This window comes from Poecile atricapillus, chromosome 18 (genome assembly GCF_030490865.1).
Source record: "Poecile atricapillus isolate bPoeAtr1 chromosome 18, bPoeAtr1.hap1, whole genome shotgun sequence".
NCBI classification, from domain to species: domain Eukaryota; kingdom Metazoa; phylum Chordata; class Aves; order Passeriformes; family Paridae; genus Poecile; species Poecile atricapillus.
This window is the reverse complement of record NC_081266.1, coordinates 7,298,184-7,314,597: the sequence shown is the minus strand read 5'-3', so window position 1 is coordinate 7,314,597 and position 16,414 is coordinate 7,298,184. Positions and strand designations below refer to the sequence as shown.

The following is a 16,414-nucleotide window of genomic DNA, read 5'->3' as shown; positions in this document are numbered from 1 at the left end:
ATAATTAATCTAAGTTCAACATTCTGGCTTGTTAAGATTAGAACATGGTGTCATAGGTTATTACAAAATATCTTGTCTTCAAACTTGAATATTGTTTTGTTGTGAAACAATAAACTTCGTTTATTGAAGTGTTGAAAGGTTTGTATTTCTTGGTAATTTGGTCATCCTTATTTCATTTTTAAGATTACTGGTTGCTGATTTTGTGTGCAAATTTGACTGACAGTATTTACATTATGGTGTAAATAGCTGTTGGAGAGGTATTATACTAAATATATTTTCCACTTGATAAGTTTTATGCTGCACATTTATTTTAATGCGTAGCATTTTAAAGATTTTCAACAATGTGTTTGAATATTAAAAATGCATTAAATCTAAATTTATTGCACTTATTTAGATGCTAATTGTGTCATATGGTCCATTTTACTTTACATAAAATATTTGTAGCACACAAAGTGTCATCTAAAAGTTGAGGAGTGTAATCTGATTGTAGTCACTGTTGCCTGAGGATTCTTCTATGATGCTCACTCTTATGGTCAGTTATAAAAGAGTGTTTGGTGCATAATTTGTATAATTGCATGTTGTTTCATTAATTTCTTTTTTTTTTTTTAATAAATTTTGCTTGCTTTTTTCCCTCAGAAAACTATTGACAAACAGTCAGGAAATATTATTAGCATGGACGACTTCAGAGCAATTTATCGAGCTCTTGTACACAGGCCTGAATTTGAAGAACTATTCAAGGCTTACTCGACAGATGGCAAAATTCTACCTGACAGCCAGCTCCTTAAATTTCTTATAAAAGAACAATTTCAAACTGAAGCTAATGAAACAACTGCCTTAGAAATTATTATGAAGTATGAACCCATTGATGAAGGTATGTACAGTTTAACTATTTGATATCTAGCTCTTATTTCTCGTGCTTCTCTCAATGACTGTGTTGTCCTAAACCTCATATATTTATTTCTTTAAAAGCATGTCTTTTCATCTATTTATTATGTTTTCTTCCTGTGTTTTAATTTCTTTTTATGGTGCCCTCCTTTCTCTGCTCTGTTCTTTTTTCTGTCATTTCTTTATCTTTTTATTTCTAGTCCTTCTACAAATTCTGTTCTTCAGCACATTACAAACCATTTTCAATTTGTTTTTCTTAAAGTCCATATCTGCCATTTTTCTTCTCTGCTCGTTACACTGTCTTCTCTCCCTTGAGTAACTTAGTGAAAATTCAAGGCCTCAGACAAGACTTTTATGTCCTTCTGACTTCCTTGCAGGGGCACTGTGGAAAATTTTTGTAGGTGCCTGGTCACCTTTTGTGAATCACTAGAATGCTGAGATGAGGAGGGCTTCATAAATCTGTAACATGTTCTTCACCTATTTAAAGGTGCCTCAAGTTGGGGTGTAACACTTCTGCTGAGCGTCACTGATTTCAACTTGTGGCAAAATTTACAGCTAGGAAAAGGATAGAACTGCATTTTGCTGCAAGCTGTTACTTTATTCAGTGGAATATGTTCAATTCTTTCGTTTCCTTGGTTCCCAGTCGTTGAAAACGGGTGGAATTGATAAGTGGTTAAGAAAAACAAACCCTAGGGGAAAATATTTCTTCTGGGATAATAGCACTGGATTTTCTATGGTGACCTGTGGTGGAAGAAGAAAATGGAAAATGCCACTTTTTCAATGAGAAACAGAAGAACATTGGGTGTTTCATTTAGAGGCACTTACTGTCCAGTAATAAAAACATGTGACTCCTTATGCCTTTACTCTTTAAGGCTGCCTTTCAAATTTAACTGTATTTTATTAAACATATTCTGCTCTTTCAGAGGAGCTAATGTTTACTAATTGTTCAAATTACCAGCTTAAAAGGTTCCTTTTATTTTGTGTTACCTGTTTTGATGGGAAAGTTCAAATCTATAGCACAGTTAAACAATGAATAATCTTCAGTCCATTAGAAAACACCTTTATAAATATCAACTGAAGTTTCTATAGGTTTAATTTAATGTCTGGTTGAAATTTCAGATGCTGAGACAAATTCTTGTTTGTTTCTTCACCTGTGATAAATTTGTTTGTCTTGTTATTGGAAATAATCTCGCTGAACAAAATAACCTCTGTATTGTTCATGCTCCTTTGAGTGAATTCATACTCCCACTCAAACATATTTCTTGAAAAGTTCCAGTTATGATTGACATGAGAGATGATTCATATGGTATTGTGATAGACCATTTTGTGTAAGTGTCGTTCTGAATTTGCTACAGAACATTATTCATCAGGATGATCTGTTGGACTCATCTGTCACCCTTGCCCTCCCTGTGTCTTACAAAAAGGGAAAAGGCCAGGCTTTGACATTTGATTGACAGGTTTGCTAATAGTAATGACCATTCTCTCATAAATGTGATAGCACTGCTATGTCAAGATTAGGATGAAAACAATGACTACATTTTACATCTAATTTAAATAAATCCATTTATAGCATCCAGTGCATCCCTAACATTTCTGCAGAGAGATTTTCAAAGCTATTGAGCCAGATAACTTTGAATTTATTCTCTGTAGGTACTGTAGCTAGCTCAGGACAGTATGGAATAAACTAATCTTTCATTCTTGTTATACAATTTAGATGCCCAATGTCAAAATACTACACTAACAGGTTTTTTCACGTGTGCGCTAAAACCTTGCATTTTTGGTAGAAAGAGCCATTTCTATGGAATTGATCACAAAATATGTGATTCACACCTGACAGTTGTGTCTTACTAGCACCCCAATGAGAGTTTTATTCTTCCCAAACATTCCATTATCTTCCCGTTTTACTATTAGCTTTGAATAGAAGACTCAACTCATTAAATGAGATTAAAGAAAACATGCTAACTAAATAATTTTTTTTTAAGCTTGGTATATATGTCTTTTTTAAAAAAAATTCTGCTCATTTACATGGATAGGATTAGAGGCACAGTGAGGATAAGAAAGTGCATCCCAGTATTATTTACAATGTAGAGCCATTCAAGGACTCTATTCCTGCCTATTTTCCTGCTAGGCAATACAAAAACAGGGCAAAAATGCAATCCTGTCTTAAAAAAAACAGCTTGCTTTGTAAATAACAATATAAGCCTGGTGCATCTGTCAGACAAGGACTTTGAGTAATCCAGAATGTATTTGTGAAGCAAAAAAAAAACATTCGCAGTTTATTCCTAGTGCACACAGTCGTGAAGGTTTTTTTTGGATTTTTGATGTATGCGAGACAGAGCTGAATGTAGAGCACAAATTTGCAGAAGAGAGCATTTGATCCCATTGGCCAAGGTAAATCAAACTTAATAAAGGAGACATCTCTGCCAAACTCCCACAGATTTCATAAAAAATCATGTGAAGTAAGAAAGATGGCTTAAAAATCTCAACAAAGACAATGGCTGTGGCTGGATTTGAGAGACACAATATATCAGATTATGAAAAGATGTGTAAAGGTCTAGTCTCAGGGAAAAAATTCAAGACAAGGTGATTATGAGATATAAACCCTTAGAAAACTGAACTGCTGCTCAGATAGATACTTTATTCCAGCATGCACCAGTTGTAAGTGTGGGTAAGGGAGAAAAAGCCTCCCTAGAATATAAACTGAGACTAGAAAAGAATTAAGTGTATTATAACTTTAGTCAAGGAAATACTTCTCTCTTTACTGTTCCCTTAGAGCATGAATGTTTCATACTGATGTAGTCAAATTTCATAGTATGAAATTCCATCTGATGATGTTTCTGCCTTTTAATGACTGAAAGATTCCTCCTTCCATTATAGCAGAGTAAAACCCTTGTCTGTGATTGCAAGTATTTCTCATGAGTTCACCCCTAAAATTCCCAGCAAATGTATCTGTACCCACTCCACTCTCTCTGTCCCAAGTACCATAGACATTTAATTACTCATTTAGCTCTCTGGAAGCAAAGAGCACTCACATACATTTAAAAACATGGGAAACATCTCTCTCTCCACATTTCCTAGTCTCACATTCCGTTCAGGCTCTTCTCCTCCCCACTCCTGAGTCTCTATTTCAGTCCAGACACCTCTCCCAGACCCTGGCAGGGCTGCAGGTTGTACTCAGTCCCTTCAGGAGGAAATGGGTCTTGCAGGAGGCTCTGGCCAGTGCAGAGTGATTTCTTGCTTGGTTTGTCTGCCTCATTGTGGGTACTCTAAAGGCCTTCAGGGCAACAAACATCTTGTGATAGTTTTCCATTTTTTCTTTCTGAAGAGAAACATTTTCAAAGAAATTCCAAGGTAAATAAGAAAAATGGAATGTAATAAACTCTGAAAATAATGTATAATGTAATCCAAGTTTTTCAAATACCCAGGTTCAAATATCCATAATTCCTCTCTGATATGACAGTATTTGTATATATGGCAGAGCTGGAGTTTACCCTAACAGGAGGAATGAGAAAAATAATTTTATCTTAAATCAGATTTTAAAAAACCCCAAACAATATAAAGGAATATTGTTAATAAAATGAATTGTACACTATCCAAAAGAGGAGGGCAAGAAAAAAGAAATCATTGAACTTTGTGAACAAAAAGAGGCAACGAGAAGGCAGAAATCTTTTCTTGCCTTCCCTTTCTACAACAAATGGATATGTGTGTGCACACTAACTACTGCTAAAAGGTCCTAATGGAGAAAAAGACTGAGGTTCCTCCAGGGGAGAAATGTAAGGTCTTGATGAAAGTCTTTTCACTGTGGAATAGTTATGGAGATGAATTCCCATTTCCTTTAATGTAGAAGCAGAAAATGTCTGTAAGTGGTCAGAAAATAGCATGGCTGGGCTATTCCTCAGAAATGTAAGCTCTGTAAAAATACAAAGATTTTTAGTCTGTTGATTGGAGACATGAGCTGAATGTTTTACTGAAGTCTATGAGCTTACATCTTGACTAACAAAACAATGTTAGATGTTCATTTTTTGGGGATTATGGTCATTAGCATATTTGCTTGAACATTAATTTCTCTTGAGAATATTGCAGTTAACTTTTGTCGATGACAAGAACAGCCAGGAAAACATCATAAATAATTCAGAAAAAAAGCAAGACTGAAAAGCCAGTATTTTTTCACTAATTTAATAAATAAATGCAGAAAAGGTAGAACATAAAAGATGTACACACACACACACACAAATAGTTACTAGCTCTACTTGTAATTGCTCAGAGAAATCTATAGACCATGAAAAATAAAATAATCCAAAATGAAATCCAGACAGCTCATGTAATTCATTAGAGGCAAAACATACAGGATGAGTGTATTCTGTTTTGAGTAATGTGAAAAAATTCAAAATGTTTTTTAAAGATCCAGACAGTAGAAATTTAATCCAGTTGTTACAAGTATAGAACAATATACCACGTGCATGTGGATAAATCTATAGGATTCACTTTTCAAGAGTCATCAAGGCTGCAAGAAGTCATCCTGCAAATCTCTCAGCTAAAAGAAGACCAAAGAAATTCCCGATGCAATAAGTACAGTCGGTTCTGTAATATTATTAATATTATTAATCTGAGTAAGATAGTCAAAAATATGGATGGAACAGGGTAGGACCTTCTTAAATGATGTAATCAGGTCAGTGAAGACAGGTTGACAAATCCAAGTTCTTAGAAAATTGTAACAAGCTTGACTAATACAAGTCAAAGGTTACTTTTGAAAACAGGGGGGAAATGAATGATGAATTGAAAGACTGGAAAAGATCAAATGTAATATTTGTTTTAGAAAGGGAACATCTAAAGAACTAGTCACTGTCAGTGACTAGAAAAAAAAAGGAGAAAATAATAAATACGTAAACCCTTCTAAGATGGTAAAAGTGAGTAGCAGTTTGTCAGGACATTCCATGAAGAAATAGTATCCTGTTTTCTCCTATGAAAGATTAACAATACAGATGGATAGCAGAAAAACGAAAATTATCAGAAATCTGAAACAGAAAATGCCCTGGATTGGATTTTTTTTTTGAGGAAAGGAGTGGAAAGTGGGAAGTGCAAAAGCAGTGTTCATAGGAGAAAAAGTGTGAAAAAAGAGGAGAGGAATAATACCAAACAGAACAAATATTTTGGACAGCAAGGAAGTTTCAGGGTAAATTTCTGTTTCCTAATTATGAAAAATTTCCTAACAAGGTTATTTAGCAGTTGAAATGCTTTTGTTGGGTTGTCTGTGGATTCTTCATCAATGGAAGACTGGAAGAATAACTTCAGAAAGACTTCTGTTAGGAATAAGTTGTTGGGTGAATGCATGTTTGATGTCTGGATGCCCTTCTGTTTTTCTTTATCATTGTAAAACATTGCAAGTTTTCTAGTTCAAAGACCTGTGTAATTGAGAAACAATTATTTTCTGTAAATTCTCATCCAGGTGTAAAACTTCCAGTCTGTCACACACCAAAGATCGATAATTGCAATTCTAACTTGTACATTCTGATTCTTATAGCTGCAGTAAGAATTACCAGGGCAGAAAAGGGGGTTTTCCTACAGGTATTTCCAGTCCCCAAGTTTGTATACATCGACTTCTAAACTATTATTAACATAAAATAATCTTGGATTATTTACTTATTGTTAACTACTAGCCTAACGGTGACAATAAAATTATTTTAGAGTAAGAACTGAGCAAAATCCCTCACTAATTCAAACTATATTTTGAAGCAAATCTAACTTTTGAGATTATATCATTTGTAAAATGACTGCATTACAAACATGACATTGAGAGCAGTAGCTGGCAGTGTAATGGCTCTGTTTGCCATTAAATCAGTCAAAACCAAAACAAATGGGATGACTATCACTGGTATGGACTCAATTAGTTCATTTTGTTATAAATATAGTAGTGTAATAGGCTTGATTTGCAATTCATCTGTGTAGACAGTTATTTCTTTGGTTACAATGCTATTTTTATTTCAAATATTTCTAAACATGATTTGATCAATATTTATTTGGAATTTTCCACCCCTGGCAAAGACATTTGGTGCTAGAAGTCATAGTTTCTGCAAGATTATATTGAGAATTTCTGACTTTTTAGAGAACAATCCTGGTTCTTTTAAAAGAGAAGATTCCCTTAACACGTTGTCTGGCATGTTACTTTCCAAAGTAAATGACAAATATTTTATTTATATTTAATTAGGACTACTGAAAATTCTTCTTAGTGCTGTCCATAGAAGAATAAAAGTGTCAAAACACATTTTTTTCCTCTCAGAAGTTTGAACCACAGCAATTCAGCTCCAGAGTCACACGTATCTGATGTTTGTGTTGTTTATACATTTGGTATGAATTTTAAAATTGCAGGAAAGCATTGTGCTGTATAACCTTTAGCAGTGTTCAGAATTGGCTATTAAAAATTTCAGAAAGTGCATCAGAGTGGCTTCACAACAGAGATTTCTTTTTTTTTCCTTTTGTTTTTGTTCAGTGAGGAAGAAAAGGCAGTTGTCATTTGAAGGATTTATAAGATACATGAACTCAGACGAATGTTCAATATTTAAAAGCCAGCACAAGACCGTCTATCAAGATATGAACCAGCCATTATGTGACTATTTTATTTCATCTTCTCACAACACCTACTCGATAGCTGACCAGCTAATGGGACCCAGTCACTTATGGGGCTATATCAGGTATATAGACATAATTTTTTAATATTTTAAACTTTCTTTGGCTTTTTTTTTTTTTTTTAATTAATGCTAAGTCACATACAATCCTACTTGGAAATAAGGGACAAAGCCATCAAAGATACAAGTTGAAATGAGAGTGGTATTTTATTTTGTGTGTACACTTTTCAATATATTTGCCAAACCATCTGTTCATAGTCTGGAAGCAATCTATTTTTTTCACTTACATCTCAGAAAATCAACCTTGCAGCAAATGGAATCTATAGTATATTGTACAGTACACGATTAAATCAGTTTTTAATCTCAACGTGCCATGCAAAAAATAAATAACTCCCTGAAAGAAATGTAAAATTCCTGGGCAAGCTGTGATCTGTTCAATGTAGAAGATGTGTGTTGGAGTATGTCTGTGTCAAGGATATCTGTGTTCAGTGCATGTTGCAGTGTGGGCAGGTTAGAAACAACAAAAACAACAAAACATGGGCATTCAAGTAGGCAGCAGGGAGAGGAACCTGTGCAGTGTGTGACTCCAAGAGGATGATGACCAGGATGCCTTATTGCCAAGACAGGGAAGAAAGAAATTAATTGTGTAGTAAATGCAACACTGAGAGGGCAGGATGTATTAAGAATTAGGAGGAGATGTGTCCAGAATTATTTGTACTACTTTAATGAAGAGAAAGCAGCAGGAATCATCATCTATCTGAACACTTTGTAATTTTTTTTTTGGTTGCTCTCTTGATGTTCTTTAGTGACTTGCAACCATCAGAAACAGTACTGAATTTCTAACAGTATTTAAAATTCCATTATGTTAATGCTGCCTTGCTGAAAGTAATTGCAAAGAAGGTATAACCCCCTCTCTCTTTATCTCCTATATGTGTGAGGAAAATGCTAAAATCAGCTAAAGGCATATTTGACATATTGTTAATGTGTGAAAAGCGGGATGTAAAAGACAGCTTGGTAATTAAGTAAAACAGTTTATAAGAAATGTTTCAGTTAGTTGCAAGTCAAATATTAGAAACCTAAGAATTTAAGGGATGACACTAACATATTCAGATTAAAGCAGTAAAGTCAGGGTGTCTCAGAAACTTTAGCACTCTTAGAAATGTGGTCTGGGGAGAGGAACTGTTTTATGTAAAGACCAAGTGCAACCTGATTCTCCAAGTACTATAGATTTTTAAATATAGTGATTCTCAAAATTCTAAGCAAGTTTGGAATAGTAGCACAAAATAGCATTGAAAATATTTATTCTTTTATTTTAAGTGGCAATTTGCCTTTGTTCCAAAATTCCTTAATTGAAATCTTTGATTTTTAGCCTTTTAAGGAAAATAATGCAGGTAATCCCATATTCTTTAAAGGTCTAATAAAGTTTATTAAATAACACACACCTAAAATAGGCAGAAACAGAAAATATGTCTGTCTCATATAATTCTGTAGGATTTCTATTTATGGTGAAAATGAGGTGTTTTTTCTGTAATTAATCCCTGTGCTTGTAATTAGAAACACAGCAACTTGTATAAAAAAGTTTGCTATCTTTCTTTTGGCTGCAAAATTGTTTCTCTTGTTCTTCTGAAGTGCTCTGTTAAAAGGATGCCGTTGCCTGGAGATTGACTGCTGGGATGGCACCAACAATGAACCTATTGTGTATCATGGTCACACTTTAACAAGCAAAATTCCATTTCGCTCTGTAATTCATGTGATTGACAAGTATGCATTTATGGTACGTACAGATCTGTGTGTGTATACATGAGTTGGTTAGAATGGGATGGTGGCTTTAACTAAGTGGGGACATGGCTCTTGTAAATTCTCCAGGGTAAAAAAATGCAACTGAGCAATGGGTATTTTAAAAATTAATTGCAGAGCAATTGTGCTATTTGTTCTTAATGTAGTTTAAAATCTAGTTAAAGGAATCATAATCATTTTTCCTGATAATGAATATAAACCAAACTTAGTGCAAAGGATTCAGGTGATCTCACTCAGCTTGTTAGGTGGAATTCTCACCTGACATAATTTAAACAAGGACTGAATCTATATTGAAGACCTAGTTCAGATTTTTTCTGATGTTTTCCTCCTTCTTTATATCCCTTAAAGGTTTTTTTGTCACTTACTCTTCTGCTGCTATGAGTCTGTCTTGTATCCTCTGTGTGAATTTATAAAATAGACAAAAATATTAGATAATAGATGAGTTTGAGACTTTGTTTTCCATTTCCTCTCTTTTGATTTTGAATGTTGACACTGATAAATGTTAGCAGCTACTGATGTTTTTTGGTCAGGTGACCCATCAGAGCAAAGTTCCTTTTACCTATCTCTAGAAAAACACTGAAATCTGGAGAGTTTTTGCACCGTCTCAGGCTTTTGTATAAGCTTCTGGTGAAACTCCTGCTCAAAGGAAGTGCTGAATGACTATTAAGATAAATCTCAGAATCAGGCCAGCATTATGTGTATGAATATATACATCCACAATCATAAATTTATGTGGATTTTCATGCATATGTATTTATAGCCTTCTCAGTGTTAATCAAAGCTGTGGTTTTTTTCTGTTTTCTATATAAAACTTAATTAATCTCTGATTTTAAAAGTGAAATTAAAAACATGATTTTATTCCACTGTTTTTCAAAACCCACTGGATAAAACTTGCCTCTTCTTGCTAACACACAGCATATTGTGCTTAACTCTAATTCAAACTTCAGTTCTCAAGCCCAAGTGCCAATGAGATGATAAAATCACAACAGGTCATGGTTGGTACCAGCTGTCCATGCAGGCTGAGCTTTTCTTCTCTTAAAAGTCAATAGCAAGTGCTCAGGAGACAAATGTAAAGACAGGAAAAACATAAAATGGTGTTTTCCTTATTGACAATTTAGGCTCTGCCTGAGCAAAGATTTCATTCAGACTATATTTTTGGTATCCACCAGTATTATTGGCAACTTATGAGATTTACTTATAAGTCTAGATGGATGCATTTCTTTTGAGTTCTTCTCTAATTTTTACTAATTTTCTCTTTTTCACCTTTTAGCTTTAATTTTTACTCAATTACCCTTGCTTGAGTAGTGTGATGAGAAAAGTGTATACTGTCCCTAGAAAAGTTTGTGGTATTATCAAAAATAAAAAATATCCATAGCTTGTTCATGTAAAGGAAATAATTTCTGAACAAGCTTTGGGGAGACTATCAGAGTCTTGATAGACTATTTGAAAAGTAGTCAAAAAATCTGTCATAAACTAAAGCAAAAGACATTTAATTCTGATTTATGCTTTCAATTTTAATTTTAGAATCTGATTTTAGCTTTTAAAACCAAAACAAAGCAGTCCTTTTTTCATATATGTCTAGCTCTGTTTTAACTTTCTGAAGGTGCATTTCTTTTTTCTTCTTCAATTGTGCTTTCTTTTTTCCACAAATGTTACCTGTTTTATTGTGTTACTAACCTGGAACAAGTGATCTATATTCTGAAGTTTTTGAAAATGAATGTAAATACAGATGGCCAAGGGGACTTTTGTAAGATATTTTGGAAAAGCAATTATTCATATTTTTATTTATTAATAATAAAATCCTAAAATTATATTTCCAGTCATCTGCCTATCCAGTTATACTGTCTCTGGAGAACCACTGCAGCCCTAAACAGCAGGAAGTAATGGCAGACTGCTTGAAAAGTATTCTAGGTGACAAACTTCTCACTACACCAATTGGTGGTGCAGTAGATATGACTGAACTGCCTTCTCCTGAGGTAATAAGTTTTCATTTTTCTCTGTGAAAGAAATGGAAATGATGGTGGGGTTCTTCATTATTTTTTTTTTTCAGTCCTCTGGGACTGAATTTATGGATCACATCTGTGTCAGAAATAGACTTCAGGTAGTAACAAAAATATTTAAACTGCACCAAAAAAACACATGGAAATACATCTGTTATTTGCTGATTTATTTTTTTGTTGCTTAAATTGAAGGAAATTCCTGAAATTTAAGCATGTTATTGAAATGGAAACCTGAGCCTACATTTTTTGTCAATAACAGTGATGATGGAGGTTTTTTTTGGTCCTCTGCTACTGCAAAGCCATTCTCTTTCTCAGTGTGTTTCTCCCTCAGACAGCGTTTCTCAGCGGATGGCCCGAGACCCCTGGGACATGAAGTCAGAAAAGGCAATTAGATGGGTGTTGAAAATTTTATTGCAAACTAAAACAAATACATTTCCTTTGTTCCAGTCTTTGCACATAATTTTCTTTCAAGGACAAAAACTTTTTTCAAGTCTTTTGTAGCACAAATACGTGCACACATACAAAATACTTATTTCAGCTTCTCGCTGTTGCCAGTATAGCCATATTTTATTCCTTGTGTTTTTACAGTAGCTAAAAAAATGCAAATGAAAATGTGGGAAGGAAGCACTGCCATAAGGAAAAACAACACACAAAAGGTGTTTAAAATAATTTTTTAAGGATTTGTCAAGGAAAAATATTTTTGAAGTGATCTGTGCAAGAAGATGTGCTGAAGTATTACCGTACTCTTATATTTCCATAACAATGTTGTAATATTTAATGTTCATGTTTCTCCACCCTTTTTTTTTTTTATTGTAGCAATATATTTTTTTGCATCATGGTTTCCAACATAATTTTGAAGCCTTGAAAACTGTTTTTTCAATTAGGAAAAAATCTAAACTCTATCAAACAGGAGGGCTTGTTGTAAAGCTTCTCAAATCACGGCTGGATTCAGTGTAGGAGATGTGCAAGGATCATATGTCCTCTGAAGCAAGCACAAAATCAGTGAAATGGAATCACTGAATCACACACTTAAAAATATTAATTTCTATGATATATGTCCCTTACCATATGGTTACTGTGATACAGGGAGTTCATACTTCATATTTCCACAGCTTAGAGTTTTCATGAGTCAGCTCTGTAGAGTTTTGCCTGAAAATGGATTGCTGGGTCTATGTATGGAAATGCTGTCAGCTGAGATTAATTCTCCTGAGCTTTTAACATATTATAGTATTGTGAGACATATTTCCCATCTGTGCAAGGTGTAAGGATTACCTAAATAACGCCACTGTCGTCACCTGATTACAAAAGTTTTAATTCAGAAAATTATTATCTTGAGAATGAACACAAATGAGGATCTTCTCTGTTTCTCCTAGGTTTTCTGATCATGCATGTAAGAAAAGTCAGTAGGACTTTACTTAGCAATGGAAATATGTAGCTATGACTGAATTTGTAAATTCAGTTATAAGCTTGACTTTGGCTGGCATCTTTTTGAAGAGCCAAAAAAGGAGTTTAGTGACATCACATCTTTAAAGCTTGGGACCTTGTGCATTTTCAAGGCCTGGGTAAATTCATTGTCATTTGAGAAAACCAAATTCTGAATTTAGTCTTCAGACTGCTTTACTCAAGCTGTGCAAAAGAGATGTTACAGAACCACAAATGATGAATTTGAAATGCTCTTTGTTGGAAGGATCCTCAGTTAGTGTGAAAAAGAAAAAAGCTGTCACCTATATAAGTTGTTGGTCCACTTTTTTCAAGATGGAGCATTAGCAAGAAAAGGGAAAAAGCCACCTCAGTGGCTCCTTCAAGATCAGAATTGAATGGTTATTTTGTGGGTACATGAAGTGGGAAATCACATAGTTTCTCCAAACACTTCAAAGAAACATTAGACAATTACAGGTTCCTTTTAGGTTTTGGAGTTTTGGAGGCTTCCATCGAAATAATTTTCTTTTATATGGTCAATCTTCTACTTCTTTCTTTAAGTAGGTCTTGAACTATACCTTTGTCAACTGAGATGATTGTGTGTGTGTGGAAGGAGGTTAAAATGAGGAACACGCCCACTCTTAGGTGGTTCCTTGGACCACCTTGCAATGATGTCTCCTACCATTGTAATTCTAAGTGAAAATCACATGGAGGCGCAGGAAATAAAAGCGGAGGATCACTGAACACTTCCTCTCTCTGCTTTTCCCAACACTTGCTTCATCTGAAAAACAAACCCCAGAAAATTTCAGGACTAAAGGTTTTTTAATTCTTTGCCTTCAGTCATATATTCACACTTCCATCTGACTATATTGATATTATTAATTCCCTGCAATTCCTGTATTCTGTGGCATCTCAGCACACAATTCCTCCTCTACATATGGAGGAAGGAGAAGACTTTTGCACTACTTCTTTCTTTCCCACAAACTTTATCCCATGAGAAACTGAGGCTGCTTTTAAGCTTCACCTGTCCCATCTCTTTCCCAAGAAGATGTTTTGCCACCCAAAGCGACAGACCTGATACAATTCTCTGCTCCCAGTCTTGGCCATCATGGTGCTTCTAAAGAGACTTCATGAACTCCCTCTAATCTTCACTGGAATAACAGGTCCTTTGAGTCAGGTCCTGCATTAAATTAGATTTGACATCAGTGACGGGCGCCAGACATCTCTGCTGGTTGTACCAGCACTCGTGGTGATGTGCTGATAGAAAGTGAAGGAATGAAGTGCCTTATGCAGCAATTTGTAGATGAACTTAGAAAATATCAGGATGCTAGAAGAGATAAGGTTTTACTTACCCTGCTGTGTTCTTCCTCTCAAGAGATCTGACAGCAATTGAAAGGAGCATGTGGGCATCCAATATAACACAGAAAAGAATGTAAGCACATTGATGCTTTGATGAAAGTTTGTTCCTCAATTATTTTGCATTGTAGAGCATTGAACTGCCTTACACTGCTGACAGGATAGATATATCAGATAGTTAGGAATCTTTTATTATTTGCAGGTTTCCTGTCACAAAGTTGGAATGAGATATTGCTGTGTGATTAACTGAAAGTGAAGTGGCAACTACTGTGATTTTACAAGTTCTCTTTAATGTTTACCACACAGCTGCAAGATCAATTACTGCATTGTGATGTCTCAGAAGCATTTCTGGCCAGGATTGCCAAGGCTTCCCTATGGTTGTTAAACCTGTGGTGTCCAAATAAAAGGATCTGTTTAATGAGATCCTTGAGAAAGATCAATAGAAGGCCTCCAGTACAACTTCATGGGCTATGGATATTTTAAATTCTGCTATTATGGGGAAAACCAGCTAACTCCATAAGCCAGGACTCATCCTTCACACTTTTCTTCACCTTTATCTACTCAGTATAAAAAGGAGAGCTTTCTCTACACAGTGAGTGTTTTCAGTGAGAAATTCAAGATTAAGCACATCTAATTCTGTTGCTTCATTTATGAGATTAATTCCTATTTATTTTGACCAACACATTCACATATGCAAATGTCTTGACCAAGTCTTTGCATCAGAAATACTTTTGTTTCTTAGCAAGTCAAAATGTTTCTAGTCACTCTTAGGCCTTTTGATCAGTCTATGGCATCTATTCTTTACAAAAAATATGAAAAAAAAAAAAAAAGAGAATGTGGTATGTCTTGGTGATGACCTCAAAAATAATAATAAAAAAATCCATACTGTTTCTCATAAAATTTCAGGAATCTCTAGGCTGTAGTGAGTACATACAGAAGACTCATCTAATTCCTTCACTATTTTTAGGCATTGCACTCTTGAGGGAACATGATTTTCCCAGAAATGTGGTAAACATGTGACAGTCATTATCTGTTAATAGCTTCTTTGCATTGTAAAGCAACTTCAGGAGGTAACTAAAAACAAGACATTGCCATATTTTATATCATTACCCAGGTAGGTCTTGGGTCAATGGCTTATTTGGTGTATAAAAATCATGTGGTTTGTTTGGTAAGGCATCTTCTTGGACCATTGAACTTTGGTAAGGAATCTGTGCAATGAAGACTCTGAGCCAACCTGTAACCATCTTTCTCTGCAATCATCTGGACTTATTTCCAATGCATCCAGAGATTTAGTTGCCCATGTAGAATATAGTTTCAGCTATAGCACAGCTATTTATCCTTAAGTAGACTTAAGGTAAGTAGACTTACCTGAAGTCTACTACAGAGCACAACACAGAAATGGAATTTTCAGGGTAGGGTGCTTCTCACTGGGTAAATGTGTTGTAGGAAAACTTGCTATGAGGTAGCTAAAATGCTGCTCCTGATATAATTAATATTTGTTTGCCTAGAGCTCAGACCTTGCTGGTGGTATTGATTAAAAATATCTGTATAATAAGTATACAGTATTGATATAAAGTATCTGTAGATGATAACTGTGATTTATAAGGCTGCCACAAAGACATCCATTCACACTTCACTAAGTGTGATTCGTTAAAGATAGCTGGTGTTGGGTTTTTTTAACAGTTGTACTTAACAAATCTTGTCATTGTCTCAAAACCTTTCCCTGTGTCAGACTTCACAGGAGGTGTTGTATCTTAACCCTATATCAGTATTTAAGGCAGCAGTATCATTCTTGAAATAGAATATTATGTAAAACTCAGAAGAGATTTTAACTTTGTTACTTAGCAAGATTTTCAAGGCTTGATATTCCTCTAACTGAGCACCTACAGCTGGTCAGGAGAGAAGAAGGGAGAACAACAAGCTCAATTTAAACAGGAGAAGCTATTCTGTCTTTAATACTTCTGTCTCAAATCCAGGGTTTGTTCCTTACATTTCTGGGCACTGAATTTTCACATTAATTGTAGTCATCAATAGGTGGGTTTGCCCGATCCAAAGTGCTTGTGATTTTTATCTTGGAAACTTGGCATTACTTCAGCTGATTTGTGTTATACATCCCATTAACCAGAATGCACAAGAAAAAGGTTTTGTTCATTTAATTATGTAAATATTTGTTCTAGTTGATTGCACTTCGAGGTTTTTGCTTATGCCAGTCTTGAAGTCCCACTATGCTCTAGGGAGGTCCTATGATGTTTTACATATTTGAATTTTTTAGTATGCTTGCAGTTTTTATAGAAGTAAACAGCAAATGTATTTTTAACATATTTTGCCTTTCAT

General features: G+C 34.7%; 1 protein-coding gene across 1 annotated transcript in view; it reads left to right on the top strand.

The window, feature by feature from the left end:
• Nucleotides 1-16,414, top strand: part of LOC131586059 (1-phosphatidylinositol 4,5-bisphosphate phosphodiesterase zeta-1-like) — a 45,919-nt gene that overhangs the window by 4,998 nt on the left and 24,507 nt on the right. Inside the window, exons 3-6 of the mRNA XM_058852798.1 lie at nucleotides 637-871; nucleotides 7,373-7,574; nucleotides 9,138-9,282; nucleotides 11,126-11,281. Of these exons, the coding sequence (XP_058708781.1) occupies nucleotides 637-871; nucleotides 7,373-7,574; nucleotides 9,138-9,282; nucleotides 11,126-11,281 (738 nt within the window). The remainder of the gene's footprint in view (nucleotides 1-636; nucleotides 872-7,372; nucleotides 7,575-9,137; nucleotides 9,283-11,125; nucleotides 11,282-16,414) is intronic.